The sequence below is a fragment of the Ceratosolen solmsi genome, unplaced genomic scaffold (assembly GCF_000503995.2).
Source record: "Ceratosolen solmsi marchali unplaced genomic scaffold, CerSol_1.0 scaffold45, whole genome shotgun sequence".
Taxonomy (NCBI): domain Eukaryota; kingdom Metazoa; phylum Arthropoda; class Insecta; order Hymenoptera; family Agaonidae; genus Ceratosolen; species Ceratosolen solmsi.
The window spans coordinates 2,609,653-2,624,736 of record NW_011948436.1 but is presented as its reverse complement, the minus strand read 5'-3'; the positions used below and the strand labels follow the sequence as shown (position 1 = coordinate 2,624,736).

Genomic DNA, 15,084 nt, shown 5'->3' with positions numbered 1-15,084 from the left:
TAAAAATACAAAACAAAACTGTACAATCGGCTCTTTCAAAACAAAAAAAAAAGCAACACAACCAAAAACCAAACGCCGCTCAGCAACAAGCTTCTGAAAGACGAGGATAGGAAAAAAAAAGGATCGATCATTAGCACGGATCAAGCCAAATCATCGGTGAGATCATCTGAAAATTCCAAGGCTATCATCACCTGGAAAACTTTCGGCAAAGGCGATGTATCGGAGTCGAAAATTTAAATATTCACCGTGCAAGTTTATTTGTCGTCGTACATTGCCGTCGCGCCACCACCGCAGTCTGTTCTTTTCTTTTGCGGCTCTTTCTCACTTCTTTCCCCTAATGCGAACATGTACATCCACGAAACTTTTTAAAAACCGCTTCAGAATGCAGCACACCATCAGAAACAACAAAAGGAAGAAAGGAACGAGTCTTGCCTGCTGTGTATTTTGCACGAAATGTGTGCATTAGTCCCCCACCCCACCCTGTGAAAGACGTAAACACACAGTGTTGAAGCGAGAAAAAAACAGAGAGAAAGCTTTTACAATTCGGCCTATCTTTCCTTATGCATGTGTCAGGAAGAGATAGGCATACGCACAGATAGAATGAGAAAATAGGATGGAGGGATAGGTGGAGGAGGAGGAGGAGAAGGAGGAATAGGAGGAGGGAGAGGGTTGTGGCAGAGGGAGAAAATTAGCTGACCATAGGCGCTATTTATCGATTAAAAATGTATACGAATATATTTATATAGGTATATAATGTACAAAAAAGAAATACAAATATATGTACGTATGCATATATATATATATATATATATATATATATATATATTATATATATATATATATAATCGCACGCACACACCTTTATATCTATGTGTATATATATATATATATATGTATATAATATATATGTATATACATATGCATATATATATAAATATATATAGTCTATTATGCGCACGTGCAGGCAATTACACACGTACTCGCGCGGCCACACATTCATTGACACACAAACGCACACACGCATTCATGCACGCAAAACAAGCAGATCAGTCGTGTTATTCTCTATTACTCTGTAAATTTAATAACACGCGTTATCAAAGCACTTAAGTAGATACCTATGTATTCGATGCACGGCGTCTGATGCTCTGTGGAACTTTATTATCAAATAATATACAACTATGGTTTAACTAAAAATAAACGCGCACCCGTTCTTTCTCGAGGATCGAATAGATGTATCCGTGCACGAGGCTCAGCTGGCCACGAACAAAGAAGTGTGTGCGCCACCGCCGCGACACGAGCCCAGAGATTATTCAAGAGAGGACTATCGTGTGCACGTGTGTGCGTGCTAAGCGCCGATGAGCATGTGCGCGTGTTTATGCGACCTACGGCTGTACGTGCACATTTCAACGTTCGACCTACCCTATTATTTAGTTACTATCTCTCTTTCTCACTCTCTTCTTCTCTCCCTCGTCATCCCGCTCCATCACCCACTGCCCTCCCACGTTCTCACTCCCTCTCCTTTCTCTCTACTCTCTACTCTCTCTTTCTCTCTCTCTCTCTCTCTCTCTCTCTCTCTCTCTCTATCTCTCTCTCTATCTGTCTGTCTGTCTCGCTCATTCGCTCTCTAATGTTAACCATTAATCTGTACCTTCATAGTTATAAGAACAATTACGGAGGAGAATATTAGCAAAAGCTGAGAAAATACTACGATTTAGTAATTAGAATATTGCATCCTATTTATACTCACTCTTCCATAAGCTTGAATTTCATTTAAAGCCAATAATAATTTAAATTAATGGTTGTAAAATTCATGTGCAAACATAAGGCACTGAAAATTACATTAACAGCGCTATAAGACTGATTTAAAACTACCACTAACGACATCAGTAAATAGTAATTAAATAATTCACTGAGATTTTCAAATCACAATCAACAGTGCATGAAATCGATCTTCGTCAATATTTATTCGAATTTAATTATCTTCGATACATAAAAGCAGTGACATTATATCGAAATGTTGCCAGCACCGATATTTTTAAATTAAACGGCGGGAGGGATTTAGAAGGAAGCGTAGTTTGGCAAGGAAAGTCAAGTTTAACCGACGCCTGGGTCAAACATGGACCATTGCAAACTTATGCATTGCATCGCGACATTTTAAACGATACGTTAACGATGATATCTTTACATACCCGGCATCGATTATACGTACGTATAATTTTACAATACGAATCAGTATGGATACTCGGCTTTAGCATTACTCGTCGAAATGATATTTATTGGTTACAAGTTACGGATAGTTATAAAATGACGTTGCCAGTTGAATTATTACGAGTATGTGGCAACGCTGCGAAAGTTTTAAATTGCGGCAATATTACCGGAACGTTCCGCTAGGACACCAAAAATAATCTTTATATCGATAGTATTGAAAGACTTAATTTTAATTTATCCGAACATGACATTAAACTAGATAATTGGACAAAAACAACGTTGCGTCGTTGAATTCGAACATTCTTTAAAAAATTTGCAATTTAAAATATTTTCCAAATACATATTGTACAAATTGTTTATATTAAATTCCATTCCACAGCTTCGAGCCCATTCTACAGTATTGATCTTTATCGTTTAATAATACGATACCGAACGTACGACAATAAATCAATCAAAATAAGAGAAAAAATACATCGTTAAGTCAAAAGATGTCACTATCTTCCATACAGCTGTTATCTGTCATCGCATTCGTTAAAAAACATAATTCAGTAATGAAAGCCTACATGAAATATATGAAAATGTTAACTTTCTGGGCAAGGCGAAGTTCTGTTTTTTTTTTTTTTTTTTTTTATTTTTTTTTTTTATTTAAATCTCTCTTATTATTGTGTATTACAAAGTTTCATAAAGCAAACGCTATTCAAAATTCAGCTATGACTATTATAGATTAAATTTTTTAAGTGAAAAATACATTTAAATAATATTAAGAAATTATGGTATTATGTTAAATATTTTTTAACAAAATTTTGAACAAATTTGCAAAAAAAAAAAAGATGAAGTTTACAGAATCTTTCGCAAAGAACGAAACAAATATAATAAATATATTATAAAATTATTCTGAACAATGAATTATGAAATAATATTATATATAATATTATAATATTATAATATTATAATATTATAATATTATATAATATGAAATAATATTATATTATAAAATTATTCTGAACAATGAATTATGAAATAATAAATAACGATTGATTACAATTAGGATTAACAAACCGCGCACTTGATTAAATATAAATGAGTAATTAATTGCATTACTCATTTATAAGATTGATTACACATCAAATATAAAGGATTCTTTAATAATAGAAATATAAGGATAGGCATCGATAAAGCTTCACTATATATTATATCTCTTACATCATACTGGTTTCGCAGATCTACTAAAGCGACGCGTTATTAATAAAATCGCCGTTTAACTGTGTATTACTAAAAAGCACGACCTCAAAATTTCCAACCTTCTCTGCACTTTTTAACAGCAATAATGTTAAAATTTCCGAGCTTTCCAATTTCTAAAAATCTATAAAAGACATTAATTGATGAACACTGTAGCACGTATTTTTATTATCATGATACTTTACTTATCACGATCAATTGTTTTTATATAAAAAATTTTTATCGTCCATTCTAAAACGGTTATGTTTAATATTATTCAGATGCACCATACTCAGTTTTTATTTTCAAACCACATAATTTGCAATTACTTAATTTCTATGAATGATTTTATTGCACAAAATTGATTATATATAAGAAGAAGAAAATTCCAATTGTATAAAAGTGAGCTATATTGTTGTAGCAATGGTTTTTCCTATTAATATTTCGAAACTCGAAAAGTTTATTTAAATTGCTGTTGCTGTTGTTATATTTTTATAAATTCAAACATCGATCCAGAATTTTCATCGACGAATGTACATCAGCTAGATATATTTATGTAATAAAATATTTTAATTTTTTCGCGCCTCCCAATATGTTTTTTTTTTTTTTTTTGTATTTTTTTTTTTTTTTTTTTTTTTTACATACAACCGACACATGCGCATCAAGTTCATAGGCAAGTAGGCAAGCACCCACGCATAGAAAGAGAGAGAGAGAGAGAGACATCACACGTGCAGTTTTATACATAAATCATAGTCGAACGAACATATTTTATTTTTAAAATGATTACATATTTGCACAATTTTAAATAAACTTATTTGATTTTTTTATAAGCATACGTAAATTTTACATAAAGTGTGATTCAAAAAAAAATTTTGTTTTTTAATACAATAGATACTCCAAACTTTTTTAAATATTACTAAGCGTTAAATAACAAGTATTTTCTTTGAGTCAAACTCGCGCTTCTTTAAAGATATTTTTTATAATGATAAATAATAGGTGCGTGCATATTTCAAGGCTTTCTTATTTATTCATTATTTTGTATCTTGTAAGTTATTGAGTGGAAACCTTATTTTTATTTAATAATTTTCAACTATGAATAATGACATTTTTATGCAATGAAAAGCAGCTCATTAATAGATACGCGATAAAATTATATATATAAGACGTTCCAAAAAGTCAGGCTATATTACCTAGGCTGATTTAACGAATCGACGACGACATGCAAACATGTTATACATGATATCAATACTTAATTCATGAATCTTGACGCAATCGATTCGTTAAATATAAACAATGGATTTAAAATTCCAAACTGTAATATCTCCCGAAAGCTAGACTGTAAACCATTTTTTTTTCTTTTTGAGAAGCTTAGTAGACTTTCTCAACAAAAATTTAACGAAAAATGGTTGGTCTTTAAACATATGACTAAGCGATTATCGGTAGCAAGCTTCGGTAAATATATGCGACAGACTATGAAGACTCTCAATTTCCCCTCTGTCATCAGTAATCGAACTTCTACACAACACCTGAATTTATTGTTTAGTAGCTCACATTTGACGTTCCACGTCCTAACATCGCCATGGAATTTCATGCTACTTGTGAGATAAAGTAACGAAACTTTACGAGATATTCATAATTATTTGTCGAACATTATATTATTCCCTATTTTAAAAATAAGTAAACGAATAATCGAGTGCTAAAAGATTACAAATTAAGTCAAGAATCTTTGACTTTTTTACAAAATTTCAAATCTAATTGCGATGAAACTTGTGTCTTATGAATGTCGCATTAATTTCAATACGCCTTTCTTTAACGGTGACTTCTTAAATAGAATATAATACTTTTATAATGTTTGTTTAGAGTGCTTCAATCACTCGTCAATGGTGCATGAACCGAACATATTTTATGATATGAATTAAATTAAATTAAATGATATTTGGGTAAGTTTGTAATAAGAAACTTACAAAATCAAACTGATTTATACTATATAATATATTATTTATATTTTTATAATAGATTTATACAATATATATATATATATATATATATATATATGTTCGTCTCATCGATCGCCTCGTCTGTTAAAGCATTTATTTAATTAAGTGTTCTAATACATTTTTACGATTGAACTTTTTTTATAATAAAACAATTCAAATACCTTTATATTTTGAAGAATAATTAAGATCGATCTTTTATCATTCTACTTTACCACACTTATGTAATTTTTTAACAAAGATTAATATATAAATGTTATTTGAAAAAAAAAAAAATTGAGAATCCTTCCGTTCTATATTAAACAAACACTATTGTATTAGAATTTTTTGATTTTAACAATACTTTATATTAAATAAGAAAATGAAATTTTATCTTCATCTAATACTTAATAAATATATTAATAGTAAATACAGTATATATCTGTTGCATACTATTCTCTGTTATATTATTTGTGTGTGTGTGTGTGTGTGTGCGCGCGCGCGTGTGTGCGTACAATCAATTTTTAATAAATCGGTAAAAATTAAATATAATAAATTTATAAATTTTATTTTTATTATTTATTAATTTTAATATAATTTGACGGACGTACAGAACAAACTTGAATACAATTAAACAAACGATTTAATTTTTTGTTATGGAATGAATTATTAATATTAACAAATTTTAATTACAAATTCTAGTATTGTAGCTTACAGCATCTTAGAATGCAAATGATTTAACTTAATATTTAATTATTTGTAAAATCGTTTATAGCTTACAAATTTCTTTAAAATATTAAAGGGCTTTAATGATAAATTAATTAATCAATAAAAAAATTGTTATTATTAATGACTCTATCTTGTTGAATAATTTCATTGTATTTTTATGACGGGAAAAATTCCTTATTCATTTTATTACATATTGCAATTAGATATTGTGACTTGCAATTCATGAACTTGTTACTTTATAGGAAATGAAATGAAATATTTATGAAAAAACATTATATTTTTTTGGTAGTAAATTGTATTATGTAGGTCAATTATCATTATTATTATTATTAATGTCTGATCAAATACGTTGGAAAAATATTTCATAATGTTGTTGAATATATTTTATTTTATTATATATAATTTTGTTTAAAAAGTAGTCTTTAATGTAAAAATTTAATTTTTTTAAATACTGAAGATAAAATATTTATATACTTAGTCGCTATTATTGTACAATGTATATTGTAAAAAATTTGCATAACTCGAAATACTACTGAATAAATAAAAAGCAAAAATTATTTAAAAGAAAAATGTTATTTTTTAATTTAATATAATTCAATTTTTATTTTTTCTTAAACTACTATAGAGTGAGAAATAATAAAAATATTCTATTAGGAAATATAAATAGACTATAAAAGACATAATATTTACGTATTCAAGTGAAAATATAAACAATAATTAAGTAAAACATTAACATTAAATACTTTATTATACGTTATAGAAAGCCATTATTTGATATATTATTTATATATTAGAAAATTTGTTGTGCAATGTAATTGATGTAATTTTACAATTGAGTTGTAAAAATATATTTTTATTTATTTTAAATATATTTTTTATTTATTCATTATTATTATTGGTACAAATCAGTTTGTTATCATTTAATATTTTTATTAAAGATTTTTGGTAAAAGTGTAATGTGTAAATGTAAACGCGAAAGAAATTTATCACCATCATAGTTAAGCATTATTATAATTGAAAATAATACAGTTTATTATAAAATATTGAATATTAAAATTACGCCGAACGACTCATAAACTAGCCGTTATTGTTATACCGCACCTTTTATTATTGATTTATGCGTGCGTGCGTGCGTGCATGATTAACAATTAATAGCCAGGCATATTATATAAATATATTTTTGTAAATGCATTTAGATATATGTAAAAATGATGAAGTGTAGCTGTTGTTGATTGAATGATGCAAATCATAGAAATTTTGATACAAATTAGGAAGGGCTGCAAAAAAATATAAGTAAATCGTTCGGGGATATGCATATATTTTATAAGCAATCGATGGCGACCCAAAGGTAATGCTCGTATATTTGGAAGTGATAAGTAATATCCGTAAAAGCACGTCCAGTCTGGGGACCATTGTAAGCCGAAAGTGCATAAATACGAAGAGCAAAAAAGGGGTATTGCATGCGGGTAAATTACAAGACCGTCGTTACGTGTAAAAAGCGCGGGTAAAATACAGTGGTAATTGCAAGCGAACGTTAATAAACGTTATGCCACTCCAAAACGCAAGAGCCAGGCCAAGCTAACAGTCAACAACGACAATCGCGGAGAAGGAAAACAAATTTCAGTTTGTAACTTTGCTGGACGGTTTGGTAGGTGGTAGTTGGTCGTCGATCAGGAGTGAACGGGACGAGGGACACCGGGTTGTCGGTCCTAGAGGTGCGGCGGAAAGCGTCGGGATTCGTCGCGGTTGCACCAGGTTGAGGCGCGTCGAGCCGACGGTACACACGGTGCCGCAGTGCGGGAGAGAAAATCGGCCCGCGCGGCCCCGAAACAAGTCGCGTCGTCGGCCCGGAGGCGGCGGCAGCGGCGGTGGCGGTGGCGGTGGCGGCGGTGGCGGCGGCGGCGGCGGCACCGGCAAGAGACGCAAGAAGATGAGGAACGCGAGTACGTTCCAGTCGGGCAAAAAGAAGGGTCGAAACAGGAGCAAACTCGTCAAGTCCGGCGAGGCGTCCACCGGTAGCTCCTCGTCCGGGCAACCCGGTGGCGCCGATGCTACGCCCCTTCAGGAGTCCAGCAAATACGCCTTAGTGAGTATTCGAACTTAGTTAACTCGCTAGCATTAACGCGGCGTGCTGTCCCTAGAAGGAATGCACTTTAGATTGTACACTGAAGTAAGTACGTATGTGTCATCCGCGTGTTGTATTTACCGGGTTGGCACTTTGATGCTTACATTAAAATGGTGCAAGCGAGAGTAAATAAATGACATAACCTCACTTTGCCTTTGGATCGAAGACTGAATGAAACGAGAAGACCGTTTGAAATGGAATGCCCTATTGTAAATAATGTGAATAAAAGCTTGTATAACTTGGAGCACGTTAATGTAATTATCCTTAGAAGTCGATTTTCATAGTCTCATATGGCTATGCAGTATTTTAATATTGTTGTTAATGTACTACTGATTGTCTGTATTGTTACAATAATGCTTTAAGATTGTTTTTTTTTCAAATGTTATTAAAACATTTAAATGCATAGTTTTGTTTGTGCGGCACTTTATCGTTCTGTTTGATAATTCGTTTGAAATAATGAGTGAAATGGATATTATTTTAATTTTTAAGAGCATAGTGCGTGAAATTGACAATATTTTTATTTGATTCTGTTTCTTACGAATGAGAATTAATTGTAAATTGTGCTTTAACTATAGTCACGTGTATGTTTAATTATACAATTGTAATAAGGATAACATTGTTATTTATTCCAGGCTTTACAAAAGTGTTTCTTTTAATAAGTGATATTAGTTAATAACAATAAACTAATTTAGGGGCTAATATCATTTATCATAAGTAAAGTAAATCTTTAAATAGTTAAGAAAAATTTGCTTCATTATTGTTTTGATATTTAATTTTTTTTTTTCTTTATCAATATCTTTTCAAAAAGTATTTATTTTCCAATAATGTCATACGTTAAAAAATCGTATAGCAATATTGATGAATTTGTGAAAATTTTAAGTAGAAAATTAAACGCATTTCTTTTTAGGTGTCACCATGGCGTGAAGATGGAAATAAGCCGTATAAAGTTAACTTTAATGACAGTATTCCTATAATATCACAGGAAGAGTACGATGCGGATGACAAAAATATATCTTACAAAAATAGTGGATCGGCAATTGATAGGGAAAAGGAAGATAAGGCCATATTAAATTCATTACCAAAGGCAGTGGCTAAAGAATTAGATGGTTATGAAAGTCATATAGGCGAGGCTGAACCTCTTCCAAATTCGTATGTAAGATTTATGGAGCGAAGCGGAGAAGAACTCGATGGTAATTTATTACATTATTTTTTTTTTTAATTTTCCACATATGTTTGTATAAAATGTACAAAACTATAGAATATTTATATCATAACTATAGAATGTTATTCTCACACGATTTTAATATTATTCTTTTAATTGGAGTTCCTTAAGACCTTGTAATTAAAACTTTGAAATAAATTTATCGAATAAAAATAGATATGTCTAATGTTTACGAAATATTTCTAGGAGAAGTCGAATATGATCTCGACGAAGAGGACTCAGCATGGCTGTCTATAGTAAATGAACGACGTGCCGCATCAGGGTTGACGCCAAATTTAGAACCAGACACATTCGAATTGTTGATGGATCGTTTAGAAAAAGAGTCTTATTTTCAACAACAAAGTAATGGAGGTGGAGCAGCGGGAGTACTTGCTACAGCAGCCGACGAAGATGCAGTCTGTTGTATCTGCATGGACGGAGAGTGTCAAAATAGCAATGCCATCCTTTTTTGCGATATGTGTAATTTAGCTGTACACCAAGACTGCTATGGAGTTCCTTACATTCCAGAAGGCCAGTGGTTGTGCAGGAGATGTCTACAAAGCCCATCCAGAGCTGTTGATTGTGCACTTTGTCCTAATCGAGGTTCTAATAATTTTGTAATTTATTAAATTTTAAACACAATTCTATCATGTTTTGCAAAAAAAAAAAAATTAAATATTTAATTTTAACACAATTTTAAATGGTATTATTTACTTAAATTTCTAAATAAATAACATCTATTGTAAAGCATCGATGATTGTCCGATGCTCCAATAAATGTTTAACAATGAATAATTTGATAATATACATAAATGTGATATTCAATATTTTAACCTAAGTTTGTACTCTTAATATTTAATAGATAGAATACAATGCATTACGATTTTTACATTGAAATTGCTAATTACACATATGCATATATTTAGTTGATATGATATATGATCTGATTATCGTATCCTTCAACAGGTGGTGCATTCAAGCAGACCGACCGGCCGGCGACCTGGGCCCACGTGGTCTGCGCCCTATGGATTCCCGAAGTGCGCTTTGCAAATACGGTTTTCCTCGAGCCGATCGACAGTATCGAAAGTATCCCCGCTGCGCGCTGGCGTCTCACCTGTTGTGTGTGCAAGCGTCGTGGCGCTGGCGCCTGCATCCAGTGCCACAAAAGCAATTGTTACGCGGCCTTCCACGTCACCTGTGCCCAGCAGGCTGGTCTCTGCATGCGCATGCGTACCGTACAACCAGCCAACGGCGAGCCAATGCTCGTCCAGAAGACGGCCTACTGCGAGACCCATGCGCCACCGGATTACCAACCAAGCACGAATCCAGCCGATGCCAGGAGGCGAGCCATCGCAAACAAAAAGAGTTCCAGCGCACCCGTCATATCCATACCCACCATACCACCGGAGCGCATTCGTGAGATTGCCAGGTTCGTTGAGAAAATTGTAAATAGTCTTATTAAAATTGCCCCAATGAGATTTATCAGAATGACGATGGAAGCTTCACTTAACCAGCGATGATTTTTACTTTGGTATTTGTCGATCAGACAATCCAGACGGGGCTTTGCACCATATGGTAAACATGAAAAGCCTATTTATTGAGATTTTCTACGCTAAACATATTTGATTTTAAAGTAATTTACGAATGCTTATCAAATATAACATTTACAAGCTTTGCTTGCTAATCTCCTAATTATGTATTGTTATTAGCAGCAAAGCTTAAAAGTATATTAAGAATAATAATATTTTCTTCATTGTAAATTGTGATATCCTTATATTTTAAGTAAATTCTAACTACTAATACGGTGTTTTGTCTTATTGACTTTTTTTTTCTTTTCTTTTTTAATCTATCGTGGATCGACACATGATTTTCAGGATACTTTTATAAACATTTGTCAACTCAAATTTTAACTTCAAAATTACCTTAGTCTGCTTATGAATATTATGTTTCTTATATCAAAGAAAAAGAAAAACTTTGTTAATAACACCAATCAATCTACTAGTAAAACTAATTGGCAATCAAAAGTAAGCAAATAATGATAAACTTATACAATTAAATAATATGTTTTTCAAGTTTTCGATTAAAAACAAAAACAAAAACAAAAAAACTTGCATGAATAAATTCTGTCTTTAAACTTTAAGTGCTTTCATCTCGTATTTAGATTTAATTTATTTAAAACTGTATATTCATACCGAATTGATTGTGAGTTAAACGACGAAAATTATTTCAAACACATATAGCCTGGCGGAGGGTTTGCCAAAGAAAAACCAACTGATTCAGCGATTGATTGCTTATTGGACCCTCAAGCGACAATATCGCAATGGTGTGCCGTTACTTAGACGTCTACAAAGCTCGCATCCACACCCACGAGTGCCACCGTCACTTGGAGATGCCTCATCGCCAACTCCCGACGGCGAAATACGCAACGAGATGTACAAACAGCTCAAATACTGGCAGTGTCTCAGGCAGGACCTTGAGAGGGCTAGATTACTCTGCGAGCTCGTGAGGAAGCGGGAGAAACTGAAGAAAGAGCTGTTTAAAGTGTGAGTCAAGGTTGGGAGTAAATAATGAAGCCTCGGATACTTTTGCGATATTATAATTACAAGGATATAAGTGAAAAATGTTACTTCGTAATTATGCATGTGCAAATAAAAGATATGAAATTGAGCTTCCAGTTTCTTACGCGGTTTTTCGCATTTCTCTTAAAAATCAATTCTTAAAAGAAACAAACGTAATCGTTCATTTTTATTCGCAGGAAAGAAAAGTGTCTTTGGTTCGAATTAAGACCGCTCGAAAGTGTTTTAAGAGTATTGCTGGAAGCACTGAAATTGCGTGATCCTAATGAAGTCTTTGGACAACCTGTAAACATCGAAGAAGTACCCGATTATCTTGATATCGTAACACATCCTATGGATCTTTCAACTATGGAGGTTTGTCATTTTGCAATTAAAGATATACTTATTTACAACTGCATTTAAAGTGCCTGCTTGTTTATTAATATTTTCCATTTCACTAATAAATTTAATATAACGTTGATGATTATTCAATGTTTTTATTCAAGGAGGTTCTTACAAAAAATATTGCTAAATTTGACTGTACCTTGCATTACATTGATTATTAGAGCTTTTTTTTTTTAAATTTCATATCCTTAGACCAATCGAATTTTTCTTTAAAAAAAGAAGAAGAAGACAGAGATAACAAATTATAATCAAATGTTTTAAAAATGATTCTTAGACTAAAGTCGAGCGGCAGGAATATGACTCCATAGCCGCGTTCGAGTCAGATTTCAACCTCATGGTGAATAATTGTCTGGCCTATAATCGCAAAGACACGATGTTCTACCGAGCGGGTGTTAGGATGCGCGAACAAGGTGGCTGCCTCATCGAGCAGGCGCGCAAGGACTATCCGGAGATGGACACTCCAGCGCCCGAAGATTTTATCACTGAGATGGAGTTGCAGCAGACCAACGTCAGTACCGGCTCCAAGGCGAGAAAGCGCGAGCGTAGTGCGAGAACTCGAAACGACTCCGAGTCGCGTGTTAGGTAATTATGCGCACTTCGCGCAATGCTTAACTTGCACTTATTATACGTATTGAGTCTACCAAGAATCTTCTTCGATGTTTACTGGGTATTGTTCATATTCTTGTAAGAAGATACGAAATTTTTATAATTGTACTGGCTGTATGTAAATGTAACGAATGTAACGTACGTTTAATAGTATGTTTTTTTATGGCACTGAAACGAGAGAGAGAGAAAGAGAGAGAGAACGATAGCGTAATGGTTAATACGTCACGTGATCACGTCACGTCATATAAGGTTCGATCCAAGCTGTTAAAATTCAGTTTGAAAAAAATTGCATCGATTGGGCATAAATTTTGAATCGTCGAATAGCATGCAACATTACGTCAACATTTTAAAAAACTTATTATAATGGAAAATATGTAATTTATATATATATATATATATATATATATATATATATATATTTTATGTACAGCATCGATCAATGTTTTATTAAAGTAAATAAAATGTATTGATAATATTATACAGCAGCGTATACAACTAATGTTTATTTTGACCGTAAATTCAGTGGTGAAAAGGACAACTCGCCTGTTGTCTCAAGTGCGAGTCTTGGAGGTACGAGCGCCGTTGGTACCGGAGGCGTTAGTACCGGTGGTGTCAATCGACGCACCGCAGTTCTCTTCACACGCAAGGCCAAAGCTAGAGCAAGTCGTGGCCAGATACACCGAACCAGTCCCGAGAACGAACAGAAGAAGCAGAGCGACAGCTTCAGGGTTTACAGGTTCGTGGCGTTCTAGATCTCAGTCCAGATCCATCCATCTCAACGAAACAATCTACACTTACGAATATACATTTTTATCTCTCGACTGACCGCCCCCCCCCCTCTTCCCATTACGACGCTTAAAAGTTCAGAGTTTATGGAAACGAGATGATGTTAAGGGCACTCGTAGGCCATCTAACGCGCTTCTTTGTTGAACAAATAAAGTCCTTTGTACCGTGGAAACTCGTGTAATGGATTGATCCCTGCCAACAGGAGCGGAGCAACGGACAGCGATATTGGTGAGCGTGAGAGCCAATCGTCGAGTTGTAGCAGTTGCTCGACTAGCCGCTCGACAAGTCCCGAGCATGATGACGACGCCGAGGAAGGTAACGAATCGCCATTGCACAGACCCAAGGTAACGAAACACGCGACTCAGGACAACAGCAATAAAATGGAGACAGACAGCAATGGAACGTTGGCGGCACTACAGCTCGTTTGGGCCAAATGTCGGGGCTACCCTTGGTACCCCGCTCTTATTATCGACCCCAATACACCCAGAGGCACGATTCATAAGGGCGTACCCATACCCTCGCCTCCCGACGACGTTCTCGCCCTGGCCAGTAACTATAAGGACACCGTCTACCTCGTTCTCTTTTTTGACACAAAAAGAACCTGGTACGTTCGCTCATTATTACGGATTTTAATAAAATGGTATTTTTAATGCTAGATCGCCGAGTCGGAGATCACTTTATTAATGTTTTGATTAAAAAGAAGGATGATTTATAAGTAGAATTAAATCATTGTACTTTTTATATTTTCGATTTGACATTGCGTGCCACAATATCTCGGTAATATAAAAAATTTTACATCTTTAAGCATGTTTCGATATTAAGAAGCACAAACGGTTAGTACGAAAAATTTAATGACATATCGATGATCTTACTCGTGTACGGAATCGAGACTAATTTAATAATAATTAAAATATTTAATACTCAATTTGACCTTAAATGGATTTGTGTTAGTTTTATGTTTTGAGAAGCAATGCCGAGGCGAGGTAAAACAGCTTTGATTTGTATTTCTAGGCAATGGTTACCTGGTGAAAAGTTAGAGCCTCTTGGGGTATCGCAGGAGCTGGATGATGGAAAATTGATAGAGTCCCGTAAACCTACAGACAGGAAGGCAGTAAAGAAGGCTTATCAAGAAGCGTTATTTTACCAAAAACAAACGCGAAATTCAGCTCTGAATACACCGGCAAGCGATTGATAATTATATAATATAATTAATTTCTAATGGATAAAATAATACTCTCGTATAAAGTTTATTTTATCACCTCAGAAGATCATTCATTTG

At 33.5% G+C, this 15,084-nt stretch overlaps 1 protein-coding gene across 1 annotated transcript; it reads left to right on the top strand.

Moving 5' to 3' along the window:
• The first annotated feature begins 8,031 nt into the window (after positions 1 to 8,031).
• On the top strand, positions 8,032 to 15,068 carry Br140 (bromodomain-containing protein 140). The gene is made up of 10 exons (XM_011503192.1): positions 8,032 to 8,214; positions 9,161 to 9,443; positions 9,662 to 10,057; positions 10,420 to 10,882; positions 11,694 to 11,996; positions 12,209 to 12,383; positions 12,688 to 12,995; positions 13,543 to 13,755; positions 14,008 to 14,409; positions 14,817 to 15,068. The coding sequence occupies exons 1-10, from the start codon at positions 8,059 to 8,061 to the stop codon at positions 14,995 to 14,997; spliced, it is 2,880 nt and encodes a 959-aa protein (XP_011501494.1). The 5' UTR covers positions 8,032 to 8,058; the 3' UTR covers positions 14,998 to 15,068.
• The last annotated feature ends 16 nt before the right edge of the window (positions 15,069 to 15,084 follow it).